The sequence below is a fragment of the Mesocricetus auratus genome, unplaced genomic scaffold (assembly GCF_017639785.1).
Source record: "Mesocricetus auratus isolate SY011 unplaced genomic scaffold, BCM_Maur_2.0 Super-Scaffold_100013, whole genome shotgun sequence".
Taxonomy (NCBI): domain Eukaryota; kingdom Metazoa; phylum Chordata; class Mammalia; order Rodentia; family Cricetidae; genus Mesocricetus; species Mesocricetus auratus.
Genome location: NW_024429196.1, coordinates 81747522 through 81764172, shown reverse-complemented (window position 1 = coordinate 81764172; position 16651 = coordinate 81747522). Strand labels below are relative to the sequence as shown.

General features: G+C 52.2%; 1 protein-coding gene across 3 annotated transcripts in view; it reads right to left on the bottom strand.

Annotated features, from left to right (window-relative positions):
* Positions 1–2257: 2257 nt before the first annotated feature.
* The window catches only part of Aopep (aminopeptidase O (putative)), a 286649-nt gene continuing 272255 nt past the window's right edge, over positions 2258–16651 (bottom strand). For 2 of the 3 annotated variants that reach the window (XM_040756128.1, XM_013119352.3), the window contains exons 15-17: positions 7851–7937; positions 5810–5954; positions 2258–3420 (exon numbers count right to left, since the gene is read on the bottom strand). In XM_040756128.1, the coding sequence (XP_040612062.1) occupies positions 5814–5954; positions 7851–7937 (228 nt within the window). In that variant the 3' untranslated portion in view covers positions 2258–3420; positions 5810–5813. The remainder of the gene's footprint in view (positions 3421–5809; positions 5955–7850; positions 7938–16651) is intronic. The other variant, XM_021232027.2, reaches the window with a different exon arrangement.

Below are 16651 nucleotides of genomic sequence, written 5' to 3'. Positions count from 1 at the left end.
GTGGGCAATGGGATGTCAGCCAGCCCGCCCCTGACCCTTCTCTCTCTACAAATCAGGGTGTGGTGAGGACAAACGGCTGCCTTTCCAGGGCAGGTTCAGGATATATGTGGAGGGACAACACACAGTGGGACCGCTGCTGTTTTCTCCCCATGCGGGATCTGGATGCTCCACCGTCCTGCAGACCTGCCTACTTGAACCAGGCAGAACCTGCCTGGTCTTGGCACTGACCATGAGTTATTGAGGCCTGTTGTGATCCATGTTGGAACTATCTGCGGACGGACACTGGCTTAGAGCACTCGCCTAGAAAAGACTGTTAGGCTTCCTAGCTCCTGGGGGGTAGGTGGCCATTTCTGGTGGTCTCTGTAAGGAGAGAGTTCTCTAGTGATGGGCACCTGCCTGGCAGTCAAGGTGACGGTGTTTGGTGACAGGCAGAAGCGGCTGGTGTTTCTGCTATTCCCGCCCAACTCTTGGCAGTGATCCCACGAGGATCCTCCTGTCCCACTCCCTCTGCCTACCGTGGTATCAACCTGTTGGCATAGTGGTTTGTTCCTGTCGGGCTACGTCTTTCTCTTTGCCTAAGTGTGAGAAACTGGCATGGAAACAATGCTGGCATCAAGTATGCCCAACCGTCAAGCAGAGTCTCTGTCCTTTCCATACTTACGCAGCAGACTCAAGTCTTTCCATACTTACGCAGCAGACTCAAGTTCCGGCTTCTAAGCTTGACACTGGCTCAGCATCACATCTGAGCAGCAGGAAGGGGGAGTCCCAAACCCTTGCCACTGGATTGTGAGGCAGGGCACCCCTGGGAGTGCTTGGACATCAAACTCTCTGCTCTGAAAACCAAGAGCTACACACTGTGGTGCATAGCAAACACTGACCCAGGGATCTAGTCCACGCCTTACCTGTGATTTCACTCTTGATTTGAGGCAGGAGCCCGAGGTGACTGTCCACACCCCTTTTCCCCACCAGCAATCCATTCAGCAACTGGACCATAAGCCGTGGAGAAAGCTCCTCCCTGGATGAGGTGCCTCTGTGGGGGTGTCAAGCACCCCCCAGTCCCCCGGACATTCTCTCACTCAAGTATACATCCTGCTGACAGAGGTTAACGATGCTGTGCTCTGGGTACCGTGAAGCCAGGTGACCCATGCAAGAATGGAGAAGTGCACCCCTCTTGACTCCAGAGGTCTCGGCCAAGCGAGGGAATCCTTCTGAGCCTCTAGGGCAGTTATGGGGGGGTGACGACAGGAGGTGCTGCCTACTTGGGGGACCAGGCTTGTTCTGTGTCTGGCCAGAGGTGGCAAAGGCCAGCTCTACCACAGATCCTTCACCAAATTTGTGACGAGGGCATCCAGTTCCAGTGAGGCCTCCACTGACCTGAAGCCCACTGGCCAGGACCCAAGCAGTCGAAGCAAGGCATGGGGCTCAGTGACCCACAGAGACAAGGGGATAGCACCCCGACAAAATCCCACCTGCGCTTTGCTTTACTGGTTCCTAAGGAAGTCAGAGGACAAGGCTACACCAAACCAGTGCTCTGCTGGTCACCCCTGGTTCACTGTAGGTAGGGGATGCTGAGGGTCTCACAGAGTGTGTGGTCCCTGTTCCACCTCTAAGCAAGCCCAAAGTGATGCTGAGAACCAGGGAGCCACAGACTCGGCCTCTTGCCCTGAGTCTTCACAGAGAGCAGGGTAACACCAACTTGGATTTAACACATTTTGACTCTTCTACCATTGCGATATGCAACGTGGGTAACCGTCTGCGAGGCCTCTGTAACCATCCACAGTGCAGTCACTGGTATGACCCAGGCTCTCAAGACCAAGGATTCTTTGCTGATATTTCCGTCTGTCTGTCCTGGAGCCTCCCTCACCCAGCAGCCCTGAATGCAGAACCCAGCTGGGCAGGCTCCTTCCTCCTTCCGGTTCCTTCCTTCTCATATGGCTCAACCTTGTCTGGGCACGTGTGACCGCGCCCATGGTGGTGACAGCATCCTTCTCTGGCCAACCTGTACTATGTGCTAATATTCAAAGGAAAGAAAAAAATGGTCCCATCAGAGACCCCCGAGACGCCACCTTTTGGAAGAGAGTCGGGTCCCACACCACATTAATTCTTTTCGCTTTCAGCGTTCTCAGAATTAACAGCACCCGCAGGTCTCCCCAAGGATTTAGAGGTAGGAAGGGCGAGAAGGTGTGGGAAGTGCCTATTCTGACACACACCCCCTCCTCGCTTGTGAGCAGCATCGAGTTCAGAAGCAAACAGGAAGTCCAGCAAATCTGCTCCTTTATTAAGACAGCTCGGGCTTTCCTGCATTTTCAAAAGCAGAGATGCTCTACTGATTGGACACATCAAAAGGACTCGGCAGAATCCTTGGGGAACAGTCACAGGAGGCGTCACATGATGCTGGCGTCTCAGACCATGGCAGCTAGTTTCTGCAGTCATAGGAAGCAGGCAGCTGGCTCTTCATCTGCCTAGGGGAGGGCATCCTTCAGCCTCTGAACAACAGCTCAGCTCCAGTGTGTAGACCCAGACTGGGAACAAAGGCAGTTGCCAGGTGCAACAGTTTATGAGGCTCCGCCTTTTATATGTGCCACAGGAGCCTAGTCTCTGGGAGCCAGAAGCCCAAGATGCCAAGTGACCACTGCTGTGGCCTGATGTCTTTAGCAGCCACATAATCCTCCCTTTGATGTCCAGGGTCAGTGCAGTCCTGGCCCCACCAGGCCCTAGGAGGAGGCATATGAAAGAGAATCTCACGGTGATCTATCCTGTGAAGAAAACAGCAATAAAATTTATTACCCCGTCACCATAGTCACTCCTGGCAAGAGTTCCTCCCAGCCTCTGCCCTCCATTTGAGAGGGAACTTTCATGGGAGGACAGGGAAAAAGCCTGGAGCCACACCTCACAATCCTAGGCCTAGGGTGCACGGTCATACCACAGGCCACACAGGGCTGTGAAGCCCGGAGGAGAGGTTCAGTGACAAGGTGGCCATATAAAGAGCCCCTTCGGACCAGAGCTCTGTGCTTCAGGAGGCTCGACTCCGCAGATGGCAGGATGCTCGGGGCCTCAGCCGGGGGCAGGTGCTTGGCTGCTACTCTAATCTTTCCAGGGCCACTTCCGCATTCCTCAGGTCCCCACCCTGGGCGCACATACGGAGGGAGGGATGTCACTGCTGTCCGGGTCTGGCACCAGACACGCAGGCCCTTCACCATCTTCTCCGCGGGAGGCCCCGCCTCGGGCACCCGCAGGCGGCAGGCGTTTTTTGCTCAAGGGCTCGACTCCTGTTCCTGCTGAACTGAGCCAGTGTGTGAAATGAGAACTGATATCAGCTCAGTAGGCACCGGAGGGCGGGTCCAATCACGGCTGGGTGGTGCCTCCTGGTGTGCCCTTGGCATCGTTCCGCCAGCGACTGTGGAGACTTGGAGACCTGGGCTGCAAACACAAGAGACAGTTCACCATGCCCGGCGGGGAACAACAGACCCCTCCCTCACATGTGGCATCGGCTGAGACAAGACATGTCCGTCCCAGTCAACCTTTGTGATGCATCTGGATTTAGTTTCCAGTGACATTTGACACGACAGTGAGATGCTTAGCGGATCTGTGTTTTCTGTAGACACACTTAAGTGCAGGCAGTCAACACACTGCTTTCCCCCTTGACAACAACGCCCTCGGGTCAGGCTGGTCTCTCCTCCTCTGGGATCTGTTCCACACCACGCTGACCACCAGCAGTGGCCTCTGCCCGGCAGCTGCAACTTAACTGCCCCCATCTCACCTTCTCTTCAGGTGCAGAACTTAGCCACTGTGAACAAAGCGGAAACCAATCACTGTTCACCAATCAGCTAAGCTCTGCACCTTGTTAGAGAGGTCATCGCCGGCCATAATTAAAGGGCTGGTGGGCATCTTCGAAGGTTGTTGGCTTCTTTTGTTTCCAAAGAGCCACAAGGTGCATCTGTTCTCCAAACTGCAGAGAGAAAGTAGCCACGGATCTGCAGAAGCAGCCAAAGGTCATGGTTGCGTGGTAATCCCTGGCAATGTGATTTTAATCTCAAGTCACAAATCAGCATGCCAGGAACCCAAGCAGCCAGAGCAGTCGAGGGCAGCGCCACGCCCTACACCACTCCCATCCGCGGGCACTGGGTGTCCTCCTCCACACTGCCTCTGGGCGCTCCACACGCGCAGTGTAGCCTGCTGCCGTGCAGTCTGCTAGCTGCACTGTATGGAGGAGACTTGCAACAGACAAAGGACGCGTGTATCAGCTACGTGACAAACATCTCAGGGCCCTTGTTCTGGGCATACGGCCTTTAAGTCTGGGGACACAGCCTGTTCTCACCTTGCTCTGGGCATATGGCCTTTAAGTCTGGGGACACAGCCTGTTCTCAAACTGAATGGCCTGAGATTCTGACAGAAGATGTGATATGCAGGGAGCCTCTCTCCCTCCCACCCATGCTGTCTCCAGGGCTGCTGTGACCGAGCATTCACCTGGAGGGGCTGAGGGACTGCAGAGGGAGTTTATAGGGGAGCTAGGAAGTTGAGAATTAGTGACAACTCCTCTTCCTGTTCGAGGGAGGTCAAAAAAACCTCACCAGGAAGAGGCACCAGAACCATGTGTGTCTCTTGGTTCCCCAAAAGTGAAGGCCAGGACATTGTGAAGGGGCAACAGTGGCCTCACTGTGACCTTAATACCCCACATATGCAACTCTCCCTGAGGCTAGAGGTTTTCCAGGGAGAGACGGCTGCAGGGGGCGGGTGGGAGGGGCCCTAACCTCTCCTGCCTATCACACAGGCCTGCTTCACTTCACAACCTGTGGGCTCAGAAGCCTGTATGGTCACTCACTGCACCTTACAATCCCCAAGCCTGGCCGTGGTGGTCCCTACTTCTTCTGCAACAATATGGTCATGCTTTAGGAAACATGTCTTCCCTTCATAATCATCGTTCTTTCAGATAAATAAAATAAACATATTACATAGAAGCGGGCTTTGTGAAAGCAGAATGGGAGAATGTAAATTGAATGGTCAACAATGGGTTAAGACTAGCAGCACAATTCTAAATATTCATTAATTAGAAATCACAGAGAACAAAGTAACACAAACAATGATTGAGGTCTGATGCAAATAAAAAAACACACAAAAGTAGACATCACATCATGTACCGGCGTGGAGACTCTGAGAAGATGGAGGGATGACAACGTGACTATGAGAGAAACACGTATGTCTGCTGACAGAACTTCATGCTTTGTTTCTGGGTGACACACTAGGCTACAGAGGAGGTGAGGCACACAAACCCAAGAGCCTTCAGAGCTAAGGTAAACCCTGCCACAGCAGGAGGAGGGAACGGGCGCCCTTCGAACACAGCATCATGGTGGAGGGGGCACCTGCTGCCTACCTCACACAAGCGTCACAGAGCGAGGTGGGCGGGCAGGAATACTCTTGCTGCCCACTTCACGGGTCAGGAGACAGGGGCAACGGAGTCTCTGACAAGGCCTGGGAGGGATGCCTGCACGCCGAAGCTTGGAGCAGAGCAGTGTGGTCACAGAACCCTGGTTGACCTTAACCCCCAAGCCTGAGGATCTGGATCTGTGCAAGACCCCAGGTGGCCAAAGCAGTGGCAGAGGGGCCACTATGCTTCTGGGGGGTGGCAGCACCTCTGTTTCACACCCTTAGTTACAAAAGAGAGATGAGGTGGCACAGGGATCCTGAGCTCTCCTGTCCCAAAGACAGGCAGCCCTTACACAGACTTCTGGTGTGGTAGTGGCCCTCGCTCACCACGTGGTCGACAGATTGGCTTAAGTGGCCGGGAGAGAACAGGAAAAGCGAGAATTACCTTTTTAAAACAGCATTTCAGACACCACCTGGGCCGAGGCTCTGTCCATGTGTTCCTTCACCCGCTCAAAGCACCTGCGCGCGAGCTGCTGCTGCCCGGCATCCTCGCTCACCATCAGCTCCCCATAGAGGTAAACACCCATGGCCTGCAGGGCGTGGGGCCAGAAAAGGATGGGGCATGGTAAAGAGGCTGTATGCGTCTGTACTTGCTTTACACAAGCTGACCAAAGACACAAACGAGAGGACAGAAACGGCCGTGCAGCTGACCAGATGCAGTCTGCAGTTTCTACTCTGTCTCCTCTTTGTCCTCATCAAAACCCTATGGTAGCACAGGCCTTTAATCCCAGCACCGGGAAGCAGAGTACATCTGTGAGTGCAAGGCTAGCCTGGTCTACATAGTGAGTTCTAAGCCAGCCAGAGCCACATGATGACAACCTATCCTACCCCACCCCAACACACACACACACACACACACACACACACACACACACACACACACACACACACACACACACACACACAAACCACCACCAACAGAAACATGAAGTTTTATTGATTCTGTCACTCGTGCTGAGTGATAAGCTGTCCCAAAGTAGTGACTTTCAAGAACACCCTAGGCAGAGACAGAGCTCCCCAAATGGTCACTATGGGAAATCCTGTATCTGTCAGGTCAGGACATCCCAAAGAATAGCTGGTATGAACTTGTTCACCAAGCCCATCACCTACCAGGCCATAAGAGACCACATGGCCCAGAGCAGGCAGGGCAGATGTGGTCACTCTGGCCCAGCCTGACCACTCCTTACCACTGGGTCCCACAGCATCAGATTCTGGCTCTTCTGCTTTGAAAACAGCACTACAAAGGCTTGAATTTGCACTGTGCTGATATTAAAGACAGCCAATTATGTTCTGCAAGACCAAGAGTTCTGCCTGCTTTCTTGTTCTATGGAACTTCCCCAGGGTCACATTCTGCTTCAGATTCAAAGGACTTCAAAGGCAGCATGAGATATAAACTCAGCTCCCAAAGTACTTTCCTGCTAGACTGAGGCATGGAGGTCCCTGTGCAGTGGACAGCGTGGCTGTCACCCACTGAGCTGCTCTTAGCTCTGTTCTGTCTGCTTTCTCAAACGCCTTAAAAAAAAGATTTATTTTATATACATTGGTGTTTTGCCTGCATATATGTCTGGGTGAGGATGCCAGATCCCCCTAGAAATGGAGTTACAGACAGCTGTAAACTGCCGTGTGGGTGCTGGGAATTGAACCTGGGTTGCTGGCTCTTAACCGCTGAGCCATCTCTCCAGCCCCAGCTTCCCTCAAATGCCTCACTGTGCAAATGTGACATTTCTTCTGTAACAAAGTCACATCACTTTCTTTACGGGAATAACCAGCCCTCACTCTGCTGACTGCCCCTGTCCTCGGAGCCTGTCAAAAGTCCTTTGTCTGCCCCACCCTACTCTCCACCCCATTCAAAGTGGCTCTGACCCATCAGCCCACAGTGTGCACATAGGCTGGCCAGAGGCACAGGCTGGGGTGGGAGAGAACATGTGGGGACACACCATGAGGTACAAAATTGTCAGGAGGGGTGCCCTGCGTGGTGACCCCAGAATGTGCTACATACCAAAGAGGTGGCAGATGAGGTTATGGACAGCACAGACAGTGCAGACAGACAGACAGACAGACACAGACACAGACACACACACACACACACACACACACACAGAGGCAGGAGACTGCTTCCTAGGCTGGCCTGGCCTGGCCTCTCAACAGGTGACCCAAGGGTCTCCCAGATGACTCACACCCATGCTATGTGATTGCAATTAGAGTTTCTACAAACAGGATGAACCCCTGGTGTTGCTGAGCAGTGGCCTTGGGCTTTTTGGGACAAGCTGCACATAAGACCACACTCCATCCACAGCCGGGAGAGAGGATGCTCCCTGTGCCTTCTAACTGTCTGGAGCCCTTTCAGGTATTTGCTCTCCCAGAGACGTGGAGAACCGGGGACTATGAAGGTAGCCAGTTCCCACCTCCGGGAAAGTCACACTTACCTGATCCTCCTGCAGGAACCTCGCCACCTGCTCGTACGCTTTTGTATACTTGTGCCTAACGACCAGCTCACACCACCGATGGCGAACCTTAGGAGACAAGACGGGAAACATGATGAGCAGTGCTCCTTGGCCACAAGAGTCTCAGGATAAGCAGTCTCTGAACTGCGATCTCACTGAAGCACAGGGAACTTCAGCGGGCAGTTTGGCTGGTCAGGTTGTTTGCATTTCACTTCTTCCTAAAAGAGAGGACTGACACCCCAAAGCATGAGGACTGTCGGTCAACATTAGTGGAAAGGCTTCGGACCAGCAGCTTCCCTGTACCAAGTTAACAGGTAAGTGCAAATAGGAGGTTGTGTGTCAGCTCTACACCCATGGTGTTCCAAGTTTTGAGAGCTGTAACACAGTGTGTGGGAAGATGCCAACTCCAAATCCATACCGAGCCCGGGGTACTTCTGCTGAGATTTTCAGACAAGCTCAAGCAGACTGCTCTTGATCTGGCACAGGCGCCACGTACACCGAGGTGAAATGCCATGCTCTTTCCAAAGACTATCCTAGAGGTTTGCCTGCAGGAACTCGCCAGGACCCTCTGCCCTGCCATTTACAAATTCAGCAGTCACCCACTGCCTGTGAGACAGCAGTAAAGCCACCAGGGGCAAGGGCCTTGCAGGGCCACCTCTCTGTGTGGAGGTACCCCATCATCACCATCACCATCATCACCATCATTTTAAGTAAACCAGGAGCTTCTGCCTGTTCGGTTCTCAGACTCCAATGCTACAGCTTGTTGCCTGCAAGCTGTCTGGACTACAGGCCGTGAGCAGCCAGCCAATCAATGAATGCCACATCACTGCTGCAGAATCAGCCAGTAGAATTTAAGGTCTCCTCCCGCCACCCCTGTTTTTGCTGCCTTTGGAAGAGGGGGATACTATGCAGCGATCCATTTGCAGGCAGTAATAAATGTAAGCAATGCCAACACTTTGGCTAGGCCCCCTGCCAATCACATCGCTATGCCTGACTCCTGGGCCCGAGTCTTCCTTTAACCTGTACAGATTTCCAGAAATTAATGCACAGGAGTGGGGCTTGTTTGTGGGGGGAGCCCCTGGGAAACCGTTAAGAAGTAGCTTCCCCACACTCCAGCCAGGGGCACCACCAGGACTATGGGCATCTGGTCCAGAGCTGACTCCGGAAAGCAAACACGCGGGGCACTGGGGTTGGCAGCCCCTGGGGCTGTTTGTACCTCTCCTTGTCCTCCCAGTCCAAGGTCATTTCCAGGGGCCTAGCCACACCCACAGCCGGCAGTAAAAGCCTTTGTGAGTTTTGAGGAAAGTGAGCACTAGCCAGGAGACACTATGACAGTCACTGTCTCGGGGACCTACTGCTCTGCCAGGTGCCCAGGCCTCGGGAAAGAATCTCATGTTTCTCAACTGCAATGCAAGATGCCTGCACCCACTTGTAAGTAAGGGGCACTCACATGACCCAGAGTATTCTGAGGGCTTACGGCTGCGCTCCCTGGCTGGCCTACAGCTTGGCTGCTGTGACTTCTGTCATTCTGAAACTGGGAGGTGTCTATATTTTTAGTTTGGGAATGGAGGGCTTGCGAAAGGTTCCGGCTTGAGGGGACCAGTGAGGCTAAGTGTTACTTGGATAAGAGGTTTACTAAGCATTATTACTGCCATGGGCAGCACAGGGGAATGTGGAGGCTCTGAGGAAAGGGTCGAGCGGAGGAAGGAAAGGTCTTACACTGCTGGATGACTGGCGGGCAGTCTACCGTACGTACGTGTCTGCAGTCAGGTAGGTGGGGGAGGCAGGGAGCCTGTTAGCTGGGGCCTGAGGCAGGGGAAGCAAGAATCTCGACAAAAAGGACTTCACCAAGCAGCTTTGCCCCCACCCCCTTTGAGGGAGGGTCTCAGGTACCCCAGGGTGACCTCGAATCTGATGTGGAGTCAAGGATGACCTTGAACTCCTTCACTTCCTGGTGGTGAGCAACCGTGGCTTGTTTATGCGGTGCTGAGGGGTCAAACCCAGGGCTCCAGGCATGCTAGGCAAGCCCTCTACCCACTCAGCTGCATGTGTGTAGCCCCTCATTTTCTTCTCCGTGCTCCCCTCTCATTTACACAAGAAATAACAGAACACGCACCAGGGCCCACTTCCTATTAGAGCAAGGCCCCCTGGGTGGGGGCGGGAGGCCGCAGCCTGGCTGGGATCTGCGGAGGGTTCAGAAGGCCCTGTCACAGAGGCTCTTTCACAACACGAACTCAGCATTTCCACTCCCCTCAGTTAGAAATGGTTTATTGTCGTGACTAGTAAGACAGCCAATCTTCTGAGCCCTGAAGGCTTACATGGCATCCAGGAAGGACAGACTGTCTCCTGCACCCCATACAGAGCAGGACAAAACGGTCTTTTCATCAGCAAGGGCCACATGCAATTCAGTATTTCAAAGACAGGATGTTTAAAAGACACCACAGAGATGCTGCAAGGCTGAGACCAGCCCCCCCCCCCCGGTCTCCACTCACGCAAGGACTTTCAGTTTTCTTTCTATCTGGGTCTTTGGGCAACAAACAACATCTTAGTTTTCTCCGCCAAACTCAGCAGCACCCACAGTTAATCCTCTCACGGGTGCAAGGTGACATCTGTCACCCAGCACTACCTGAGAGTGCACAACAGCGGGAGGCTGGGTTGCCTTCTTGACCAAGTCAGGGACCTTAGTGTCCTTCACAAGCGACATCTTGAATCTAGACTCCCCCCCCCTCAGCTGACACTGGCAGGGAGGTGACATTCCACACACATGGGGGCGTCAGCACTCAGGAGCAGCTTGGTTTCATCTGCATATTCTTTCTCATCCTTAAGCAAGGAATTGATGGATTCCTGTTGGATGGCTGACCTTAGCCTGTGTTTTTAAGCTTCCTTATGTAAAAATCAAAGTAGGAGCACACTGCACACACCCATGACAGCGTTTGGCACCCAGCAGGCTGCTCTGGTCACAAGATCTCAGTAGGCACTGGGTGATGTCCAGTGCGTGGGTGGGTGGCGGGATGGGAAGAAACCAGAGCCGACTCACTAAACTACGACTGTTGAGGGGACCCAGAAGCAGCCCCTCTCCATGCTAGGACTGCTTCTAAAATTTCTGTGCAGAGGCTGCCTCCGTTCTGCTTTTCCTTGTACAATCTAACACAACAGCATAGCATACCCTGATTTAAAAACAATCAGTGCACTGACTGTCTGGATTTTGAGTAAAGGAAGACTTCCCAATCCTGACTGTAACTGCTACTAAGTGTCCCACCACAGCATAGCTGGGCTGGATGGCCCCCCCACCCCGAGGGACAGTGCATGTCATAGTGAAGACAGCGCCCACGGAGCCTTGGAAACCCAAGTGTGTGCGTGCTGCCTCCTGCTCTGTGGGTACTGCTCTGCTCAGTCTGAAGTGGCCGCATTCCCAGATCAAATGGCAGGCATGTCTGTGTCCTGAAAGACGCCGTTAAAGGGGCCCCTCCACGATTTACACTCCTGTCAAAAGTCTTCCTGGTTCTGACATCTCGCGCTGCTACCACGGCTGGGCTATCAAATGGGGACAGCTCATGGGAGGTTCTACTGTTTACCAAGTGCAGCAGGGCTACCAAAAATTGGAGGGACAGGGGACATTGTCAAACTAATTAGTCTAAAGGACCTGGGAGCTGTTTCTGGAAGGAGTTGCCAGCCAACAACAGTGCCAGAGAACAAGAGGCATCGGGAGGAGCATTGTGAGGGCGGTCTCCACCAGTCTGTTGAGCAAAACTTTACATTTTCCTGTTGGATCACCGGCTTCCCCCTTAGTGTGCAGTATGTTTTGAGTGTCAGGGAGACAAACTCTTGACTAAACTGAAAGTCTTCTGGTCAGGGTCATTTTGACTCTGGCCATGATGGTTCTACTTGCAGTTTTGAATGGCTATAGTTGAACTTATTGATTTTCCCCCCTTCCTATGGTTTTTCAATTCTGTTCTAGTTTTAGCATTTCTTGTGTTAATGTGTGTGCTCCAAATGATCTAACTGCACATTTAACTTTTCTTTGGCTTTCTGAGACATCTGTTTGCTATGTAACCCATATTAGCCCAGGTTGACCTAGAATTTCCAATGTAGCTCAAAGCTGCCTCCCAAGTTCTAAGATTATAGGTATGAGCCACCACACTTGGAAAACTACACATTAAATATTTATGTTTTACTACACTTCAACTGTTAGTGGGGTTGAAAATTTAATGATTAAAATGGTGACTCAAATTCAGGTCACTTCCAAGGTTTTTCCAGGAATCCCCAGCTAGTCTGAAGTTTGCAAACACCCAAGTCTGAAATAGCATCCACATGGTCAGGCCAGACCCAGATGGAAGAGGCCAAGGGAAAGGTGGCGGCCAGGGAGGTGGGAGAGGCCAACTGAAAGTCATTCCCGGAAGTGAGGTAGAGTGTTTTCTGGCTGGATACATGACTACCAAGAACATGCTCTCCCTTCATTCTGAGTTGAAAATACAGATAGTGGGGTGTGGAGACGGAGCCGTAGCTCACTGCACTGACAGAGCTCCCATGGCCTATGGACAGGTACCCACGCACGTGAGCACAGGGCCTAGCACAAACACGACGGGACAGAGAGGCTGGGTCACTGGGGTCTTCCTGGCTGCCATAGAGTTGATCCTGGTGTGAATCACAGGTGTGCACACTTTAGTACAACAGAAAAACGACCTCAGCAGGTTATGGTGTGTGCATTTAATTACTATACTCACAAGGCAGAGGCAGGCACATCTCTGCAAATTTGAGGCTAGTCTAGTCTACACAGAGTATTCCAGGCCAGCCAGGACTACATGGTAAGACTCCATCTCGGAATGAACCAAATAAATACCAACCCCACCCCCCAAAAGAACAATCTTATAAAACTTCTTTCCAGGATGTTTTGCTTAGAATGTGAGAGGGCACGGCCGGGTTTTCACATACAGGTGCCGCCTATACCACTGGAAATGGATTTCAGAGCTCTGCAGGCCTTTAGAGCCTCCACCAAGACAAGGGTCCTGGGCTATGCAACACTCCACACGCCCTTTGGGTTGGGTGCGGATGGGAAGATGGGTGCATGGAGGTTAGGTCTCAAAAAGCCTTTGTGTCAGAACGGCATCTGAGGCCAGACAACTAAACCTGCCCGACAATTCAAACAGCAGCCCTGCGCCTTACAGTAGGACTGCTGTCAGCGTGACTGCGGCATCAGGTCTCAGAGACAAGGGCCCGCATCCAGCCAGGCCTATGGCTCATCTCGTCCAAATACAGTAGGGGCAGCTACATAGGCCTGGGGGAAGGGACAGCACAGAGGGGACCTAGCAGGCACACTTACACACATTGCCGTGTCGGAGCATGTGCAAACGTGTGCACGCACAGACAAGGGTTGCTCCTCAGCATTTCCCTCCTTATATGCAACACACTGAGTTTTTATTATTGCTTTAATGCTAGTTGATAACGTACTAAATATACTTTGTGGCCTGAGGTTTTGTGGGGGAACTGACCAAATTTACCTCCATGAAGTGAGGGTCAGAAGAGTGATGGCTTCCCTGGGAGGTAGGGGACCATGCCTGGGAGACTCTAGACATACTTCTGGTGACCCCTATATGGCAAGTGTGTCCTCTTAGCACTAACGGCCCTCTCTGACACTACAAAAGTTGATTTTTTGATTCTGTGAGACTTTGCAAACAGGCAGCACAAGGGAATGTGTGCCCCAATGACAGGGTGGGATCTACAAGGTGTCTGTCCTCATCCAGCACAGTGATGGTAATGGCTGGGAATACGGTGGCAGAAGAGGGAGGGGCGGAGGCCACGGAGCTCAAGACCAACTAGCCCTGACTAGTCTTCTACAACCAACTCATCTCTGTTGTAAACCAAGAAAAGCATAGGATCTAGGTGACCACTGGATGGAAGAGAAGATGAATTGTGAGTTGCTGCTCACACCACCCTCTAGGTCCGAGTTACTGGGAATCTCCCAAAGCATCTGTATACGGCAATTACGTGGCCTCACACCAGCCCCGGCTGTGTGGCAATTCTGTCCCACGAACAAGGTCACTGTGAACCGAAAGGCCCCTTAGAGCTGAAAGTCATTTCATTTGGAAATCACAGAGGGGCCTGCTCTTTTGATGTCTACAGCCCTAAGGCAGCGCCACCTAGAAGACTGCTTCTCCTCTCGATTTGTGCCTTTTATGCCTTTGGTCCAGGGCACAGAGCCCGACCACCATCAGGGTAGGGTCCCCACATCCAGTAATCACCCCTGGAAACAGCTGATGCCCAGCCTCACTCTCCTTCCAACCTAAGGTGCGGCAGTGCCAGCATCCCTCCCGTCCTGTCTGCTGCCAGCTATAGCAATTTAAGTCCTCAGGTCACCTTTGTAACCACATTTAGAAAGTCAGTAGCCTTGAGCTCTGTTACCGAATTGGTGTCGAGGCAGGCAAACAGGGTGACCAGGCTGGCTTCTGGGTCACTAGGTGGCAATTCTGCAGGGTTCTGTGCTGAGTTGCTGAGAGCAGGACGTTTGGCCACCCCCACCCGCACTGGCCTCTGCGCACAGTGCCTGCTGGAGGCATGCTTCTGCATGCGGAGAATGCTTGACTTTGAAATTATAATGCACAGTTGGAAGCTATAAAACGCTTTGAAGAATACCACCCATCCTATTTATGACAGGAAGCCCCTTTCTTTCTCAGTCCTTTTGATTTTGAAATTTACTGCTAAAGGAAAAAAAAAAAAAAAGAAGACTGTCCAAGGAACATGATCTGGGAAGCCCATTAAACCTCATTTGGAGTTTCATTTTATATCTGTAAATGGAAAGACGAAGGCTTGGGGCTTTTTTAAAGTTAGTAAGTCTACACTGTAATAAACAACCCTGCTTTTTCAATTTGTGTCCTTAAATTAGATTTAGTTAGCTTTAAAGAGGGTTCACTGCTGGTGAGAGGGGGCAGCCTCTGTAGGGCGGCTGCAGGCCTCTGGCATTGCCAGCTAAGAATGATTCACGGGTGTCTGCACTGGTATGCACTGACCGACTCTTCTGAGAGACCAAAGCCCTGTCAGCTGTGGAGTGTGTGTGCCACACAAAACTTTCAGCATCTCTATTTTACCCTGTTGCTCTTCCTTTCTGTCTCTGATACCCGCTTCCTAAGGACTATAGAAAGAACATTATTTTTCTAATAAAGGAAATTAGACCTTACTTCAGCTGCTGCTATAAAGCCAGGTTAGCAAACACCTAGACCTAGTGTTGAGAGAGACACAGGGAGGCTAGGAGGATGGCTCAGTCAGTAAAGTTCTCGCTTTGCAAACACAAGGGATGGTGAGCCTGTAATTACACCGACCCAGAAGACAGAGACGGAGGGATCACTTGCTGGCCAGCCTAGCCTAACAGGTGAGAGGCCTTGTTTCTCAAAACAGGCTAGATGACTCCTGAGGAACAACATCCGAAGCTGACCCAGAACCATGCACAAGAATGTCCACACTGACAGATGTGTCACTCTGTCTGGGGTAGCAGCACACTGAGTGGTATCTCAGCGGCTGCAGCTGCCACACTAGCATGCAAACAGAGCATACAGTGAGGGCCAAGAATAGCAACAGATGTCAAATGCAAACGTATGTGCAACAAAACACAGCAGCCTCACATATGTACGTACGTGTGTGTGTGCGTGTGTGTGTGTGTGTGTGTGTGTGGACCTAGTCCTGTGATTACGAAACATCCTTACCCTTCTTCCTCCCCCATAAAGAGAGAATCTCATCCAAGGACGTTAATACCGTGACGGTCTGGCAGCAGTAGTCAGGAGAACGTTGGTGCTGATGTGGGGCTTGCCCTGGATTCAGATATCATCGCCGTCTCTTCCCAGACCCCCACTGAGCAGGGAAACCTTTCAAAATGGTTCTGAGGTCAGGAGCGACAGCACCAGTCCTCTCCCTTCAGGGTACACCGCCTGGTCTTGGCTGAAGAGAGGACTCCTGCTGCTAGCGGAGAGGAGACGGTGACCAGGCAGGGGCAGCTGTGCCTTCGTAGGCAGCAGTGACGCAGAGGAGGCCTCACTGTGTCTCCAAAGGCTCTCGTGAAAGAGTTTTCACTCTTTCCCCGAGGACACATGCTTCTGGGCTTAGTCATTCCTGGTGCCTTTCTACATCAGATGGGAGATCCAGGAAAGAATGGCCAGGCACACAGGAAAGACCCCGCCTCCTTCAGCTCCCAGCCACTGGAGAAACTGGGGGAGTCAGAACACCAGCAAGATCCAGGTCACATGCGGCTAGACAGCATCACAGGAGGCTGGGAGAGGTGTGGAAGGGGCAGATGTGAGCACAGCAGACACCTGAGACATAGAGAACCAGCTAGAAAAGGGGGCGGCCCGAGCCCACTTAACAGCCATGGCTTTCTGTCCCCTCTTAATGGTCATTACCTCCAATGCTCTCCACAGGAACCGGAGGAAGAGACATCTAAATAAAAGACTACATGTTGAATACTAGGGGGACGACACATACCAGGTCACCTTGCCCAAGACTCGCCATTCATGCTGCTGAATAACTCAGTGTCTCTCTAGGGTTTCAGTTCTCTTTAGTTTTGCTGTGGCTGACACCGGAAAGGAGGCGTGAGCCATACTCAACAGATATCACAGGAGTTGAGCATCTCTCACAGTGGAAAGATTTGGAATGTGGAAGCTTCTTTGGATTGGATTGAGTCCCACAGAAGTCTGTCACGGGTCAGTGCTCTTGAGTTGTGAGACTTGAGTGAGTGGGCTAAGGAGAACCTGTCTTGTTCCTAATTAACAAATACTGCATGTATGAGGCGGAGGACCCAA